General features: G+C 26.3%; 1 protein-coding gene across 1 annotated transcript in view; it reads right to left on the reverse strand.

Moving 5' to 3' along the window:
* The window catches only part of LOC106685265 (visual system homeobox 2), a 167,404-nt gene extending 161,312 nt beyond the window's left edge, over positions 1 to 6,092 (reverse strand). The window contains exon 1 of the mRNA XM_067049897.1: positions 5,822 to 6,092. Coding sequence (XP_066905998.1) covers positions 5,822 to 6,092 — 271 coding nt within the window. The remainder of the gene's footprint in view (positions 1 to 5,821) is intronic.
* Between the last annotated feature and the right edge of the window lie 330 nt (positions 6,093 to 6,422).

Genomic DNA, 6,422 nt, shown 5'->3' on the forward strand with positions numbered 1-6,422 from the left:
ATATTTTTATTCTAATTATTATTTAAAACATTATTTTAATTATTTTTTAAAATTCAATTTAAGTATTGATTTATTTATTTTTCTCATATACTTATTGTTATTACTAATATACTTATTATGTAAGATTTTAATTTAAACATTGATTTACTCACGCTTCTAATATTCTTACTTCGATTTTTTAAAAATAAATGCATGTCCGTTTATAGTTATTAATATTGATAAAAATGTATAATTTTACTAATTAATTTTATTTAATTAGTAATATTTTAAATTAAAAAACTTTTTTTTGTTTAAATTTAAACTCTCAGATGCCTTTGATGATATTCAATTTATTTAAAATGAGAGGTACCTCTTGTGACGGATTAATTAATCCTAATTATTAATTCGATAGAAAAAAAATGTAATTAACGACTTTCGTGTTACGGATATGAAATAATAGTACAAAATAAAAATGACATTCTTGGAAATGAGCGAGAAGTGCCCGAAACGTTGCCGAGTCTTGTGAAAGAAATAGGAGAGTTTTCAAAGAGTTATAATTGATTTATTTCATGATTAAAATTTTAAATATTTTGTATTTTTTTGTTACATAATTAACGTTATTTATTTATTTCTAATTTATTATAGTTGAGATTTTTTTTTTATGAATCATAATTGATTTCAAAATTTTGGTTGTTATACTGTTAATATTGATCATACTGTATTTTTTTACTACCCATACAACTTGTGTTATTAGAAAAAAAATGATAATGATTTTTTACTAATTGTATATATACTATATAGTTTGTTTATGCATACTCATTATGATGTAATTAATATTGTTACATGGCCCAACAGTTTGTAATAGGAGAAATAATATGATAATAAATAATAATATAATATAATAATATGATAATAATAATATAATAATAATTCTATTAGCAGTAGAAAATTATAAAATTTTAGTTTCTTAAGTATTAAAATTATTAAGTATACTATCAACGAATCAACTTCATCAAATAAGTGAAATTAACTTAGCTAGTTTAGAAATAGAGATTGACAAATATTTTGTAATTCTACTTACATGGCAAGTATATATTTCTTGCATATTATTCTGCTAATATTATAACTTTTTTCATGAGGTTGTGTCTGATTAAATTGCTATTGTATTATATAAGTAACTTAGGTGTAGTAAAATTCTTAGTAAATATTTTTTATTTCTTTTGTTTCTTATCATTCATTGATAAGGTCACAGTTTGCCAGGTTGAGATAAATAATTTCCAACTGCGGAAATTGTTCACCTCGTTTATGATTATTTTCCCAACTGTAGCCCTTAGACGTAATTATTGAATAAATGATACGAAATAATTAACTGCTCTGCAACTTTAATAGCCCTAACTATAAAAATCTGTGGGTTACACACCGTATTCCACATAATCTAATTTAAATCATTCCTTAGAAGAGGACTACATTACCATAGTTTTTTAATTTATTAACTTTTTGAATTAAATATTTCATTTTAGTTATTGATTAAACGATTTTAATATTTTGTTGAGCAAAAATTTGATAACAATAAAATAATCCAAAATTGATTTCTTTGTATAATTTAATCCAAAAATATCAATAAATCAATTTTTATATCGATGTGCTGTATAATTTATGAGTTTTATTCAATCGTGCTTAATAGCAACAATACTAATATAATATTTTTATACGTAATGTTATTGTACGTTGATTTTTCTTTTGTTTTGAATATATTTAAAAATATTCTAAAATTTAAAATTTATAAAAAATATTAAAAATTACCCCCAAAAAATAATAAATTGAAAAACAGCAGTTATTTAAGTAATAAAATTAATTTTTTAAATAATTTGTTTATAAAATATTAAATCATGCAACTAATAATCCACAATCCACAATTAAATCATGCAAATATAATCCACACTCTACTGTACATAAGCAATCACATAGGAAAAACGGACATAACCATTACAAATAATGTAAAAATAATACTATAAGAATAAAAAAGATGTGGTAACAAACAGTACATTTATTTAAAATACATATAAAAACATCAGCCATGGATAGTGAAAGTATCTAATGTAAATACTGAATAGTTATGAGTGAAGCAGAAAATTCCAAATAAAGTTACAAACTATTATAATAGTAAAATTAAATTTAAATTTTATCCTGGAATTAATTTTGTTGTTACTGAGATTCATTTAAAAATTGTCTTGCCTTATTTATTTCAAACCTACTGTTTAAAAATACTAGTTTCGCTAATCTGAAATTTTATAAGGGAAAGTGAGGATAATAAAATTGAAAGAAATATGAAATCTAAATTTTTCATTTCAAATCATGCAATAATATTTAACTCATTAACTGATACGAACCAATTAATGTTAAAGTTCAATCATAATCACTAACAATATCATTAAAATAAAAAATAATATATTATTAAAAATGATAAAAAAAAAAGTTTTGATTCGTTCAGGTGCCGAATTTTATAAAAATAAAATATTTGTCGCTTTACTTACATCTATATATAAATTATAATTATATTCATTCCGTCCTAAATTTAAATTCAAGATTTGAGTGAAATCAATTCTATATAGGTAACATTCAATCTAAGTCGATGCTATGTAGTCGGTGAACTGAAAATAATCCGGGACTGGAATATTATAAATTAAAAAAAAAAAAAAAATATCCTGTTTTTCTTGATAAAATCAAATGATGTTAAGGCAGGACAAAATCTTAGCAAGATTGATTTTTAGGAATAAATTGCATTTATTCCATTCTGTTCATTTACCTAAAAGTTCAGTATTTAATAAATTACATGAATACCATTTATGAGATGTTATTGAAATAAGTTAAATCAAATGCATTGAATGGTAATAACTTTTGCAAGTAAAGTCATCCATCATCAAACATTAATTATAAAATTATTTTTTTATTATTTTGTTGTTTTTGTATTTTTTTGAGAGAGAGGGAGAGGGAAAAAATCAGAAAATATTGACGAATTACAATTAAATGGAATTTAATATAATCAAAATTAGCAAAGGTCATGAAAAAATAATTAATATGATTGAAAAACAAAATATATTAAAATGTTGAGTTTTTCTTTTAAGTATTTTGTTTCAGTACGGAATATTACATGAATTATAAAATTAAAACTATTTTGAATATTAATTAGTGTAACCTAAGCAAATTTAAATATTTGTTCATCAAATTCCTTTGTAAAGAATAAAATAAATTTGTATTATTTTTTACATACAATATAAGTTTCAATTAAAAATATCCATTAATTCTTTGTAAATGGGGAAAAAATGAATTAAAAGATATATTTATAGTACAGTGAAACTGATAATGGTTTTAACAAAATGCAATTATTGATTTTGGCATTAAAAAAAATTATAAAAGAGATGTAGGAATAATTAATCATTTAATTTTAAAAATTTCAATTAATTTCTGAAATTTAACAATTATGGAGAAGTGTACTTTTGTTATATTTTTTTATTTTTGAGTGATTGTTTCAAATAGAATTATTTTAACTATAAAGTTTTATGAATATGTTAATGACTGTGTTGTTAAGTACAATAAATATTAAAATGCTGTTGGTAGCAGATAACAAAATCAAAATAAGAACAATCATCCCTAAAATAAATATATTTTTTAATATGCTATTTTGAATTAATAATAATGAATGAGAATTATCTGATCATGCTAATGTATCATTATCATTTAATCAAAATGTTATAAGTTAGCTTAGAAATGTTTCAAATATTTTAGGTATATAATTTTAAATTCATCAGATATTCATTTGGATTTGGAGACTTGGTAACTTTGGAATATTATCAAAACTGATTTTAAAAATCATTTTATATACTTCTGTATGTTTAATTTTATAATCTATGTTAGAAAAATATTATGATATTTTTTAACAATGATCTGTCAAATATTTAAAGTGATGCAAGTTGCCAAAGCCTTTAGATGTTGGTAATAAACATTTTCTCACCCTTTTATTAATTTTTCTGTTTCAAACAAAAACATATGTGTACATAATCATACATGATACATAATGAACATAATTGTCCTTATGTTTAAAAAATGGAAACATTATGATTTTATAAATTAGACATTGTAACTGAAGAACAGTTCAGTTCACCGGCAATACAAGATTTATTTTTAGTAAATATTTGTGTGCTTTTATTGTGAATATTATGCTGATGTCACTGATCAGATAACTGAACTTTTGTTAAAAAATATAAAAATCATTATTCAATAAAATTGTTCATAAGATTTGAACTTAAACACTTGTCAAATTCAGGTATTGGCATTTAAGACATATTAGTTCTTTCTTAGTACTTTTTATTATATAATTAAATTTTTAGAAATAAATAACACTTAAAACAAAATCTAGTAGACTTTTGATGACACTTTAATTGATTTAAGTTTCAATTCTTCCGATCGATATGAAAAGAAAAATACTTTGAAAGGTATTAAGTATGAGTAAGAGACTTTTGATATTCTGAACAAGATTTTCATTTTTGCATTTCAAACAAAATTATGATAATTACAGACCTGAATGTTTAAAAAAAAATGTTTAAAGTTGTTTAAATATTGATTAAAAAATTATATATTTAAAAAAAATAAAGTTTAAATACTTTAGAACTTTGACAGCGCCTAAGTTCCAATATAAACGTATACTTTAAGGAAAGTTAAAATAGAATTGTTATTCCTAAAGTTGACTAATTATTATTTTCTTTTTTATTGGATTCTTGAATAAAATAAAATAATTAAAACTTTTAAAAAAAACTTACGAAATGAAGGCGCTGTTGACATGTTATTGACACATGAAAAAACTAGAATTCTATACAGAAGATGTAGTTAAAAATTTAGAATAAATCGATACCTTAATAAACAATAGTTTCGATTTCGTTTTTCAGAGTTTTAGACAACTTCAAACGCTTATTTTATTTATTTTTTTGTTTTGTTTGGATTATTTGTTTTTAAGGTGCCTTTAATAAATAAATAAATGGACTTGAAATATTGTGAATTGAAAGTAAAACTTCGCAAAGATTCAAATTATACCAAAATGTCAAAATCGAACACAATTGTCCTGAAACTATTGTGCACTAAGGTATCGAAATGTTTGTAAATTAATTAAAAATATCCCTGAACTGAACTGAATTGTTTCTAGATTAAGATTTTGATTAGTATATTGGCGATTTTGATAGAATAACTTAACACTGCAGAAGTAAAGGCAAAATAACAAGCTTAAACTCTTAGCTTATATTTTACAAATTACTAAATAATGAATATATAATTTTTCATCAGCATTAAAAACATTTTTTTATTATTCTGATGATGCTAAATTATCGGACCAATGATTGATGTGACGTATCTGAGAGCTGTTTGAATTATGATTCTAGATTCAAGGGGAATGATCATTTCCCATTTTAATTAGTGACTTCACATGTTTAGTTAGGTTTTTTTGGTAACGTGAAGATGCAAGAAGGCAAAGTTTAAAAGCAACAAAAGGCAAGATAAGTAAATTGGCTGATATGTCACTTTGACTTTATATATGTAATAATCAACTGTTTCTATCAATGTAACTAATCTTCTCAGTGAATTTAGAACTTGTGCAGTAGGATGTTGAACAAGGACTATACTTAGATTCTGAAGTAATACTTTAGGCCTGTTAAACTGATCTTATCTAATTTTTATCGCATTTTCACTCTTGACAGTTTAATTCTAACCGGCACACATGATGAAATGATCATTCTGTTTGAGATACAATGATGTTTCTACGTAAAACTCTATCCTAGAGAAAGACAAGACTTACCTGAAGGCGGTGGTGGGTGAAGAGGCGGCTGTGGCTGTGGTAGGAAGGCGGCGGCGACGGCAGCCTGTGCGTTGAAGTACGCCATCCTGGAGGCGGACAGCATGGCCTGGGTGTGCAAGCTAGGGTGCCTGGGGTACTCCTGTTGTTGGGGCTCCGCCAGGCCGAGGAGCTCCTGGATAGCGAACGGGGACCTGCCGGGCCGCTTCGGGGGCGGTGCCTCGTGAAGGCTGGGGGCAGCCACCCGCACCGTCGACTTTACCTCACCGCTCATCTCGCGCTTCTGCCGCAACCCCCGGTCACGGTCGGGCCGCCCCGAAGTGGGCGGGACCGCTCAGGACACGCCCCCTTCCCATGATTGGCCAGACCGGAGCGGAGTGGGGACGACTTCCCCGTCGCGCGAGCCATCCTAAGCCAGCCACTCAACCCCTCCTAGTATAGTATTTACAATACTACCCCTACTTACCCACTAGTTAACTGAATAATTTAGCAGGCCGCCCTGATTCTAGCCCCCACCTCCCATTGGCCAGATACAACAATCATATTATTCGGATAACGATCTGACAAACACAAACATCGCTGCCTCGCTGGAAATACTTATTGG

Source organism: Halyomorpha halys, unplaced genomic scaffold (genome assembly GCF_000696795.3).
Source record: "Halyomorpha halys isolate HHAL.00 unplaced genomic scaffold, Hhal_1.1 Scaffold675.1, whole genome shotgun sequence".
NCBI classification, from domain to species: Eukaryota; Metazoa; Arthropoda; class Insecta; order Hemiptera; family Pentatomidae; genus Halyomorpha; species Halyomorpha halys.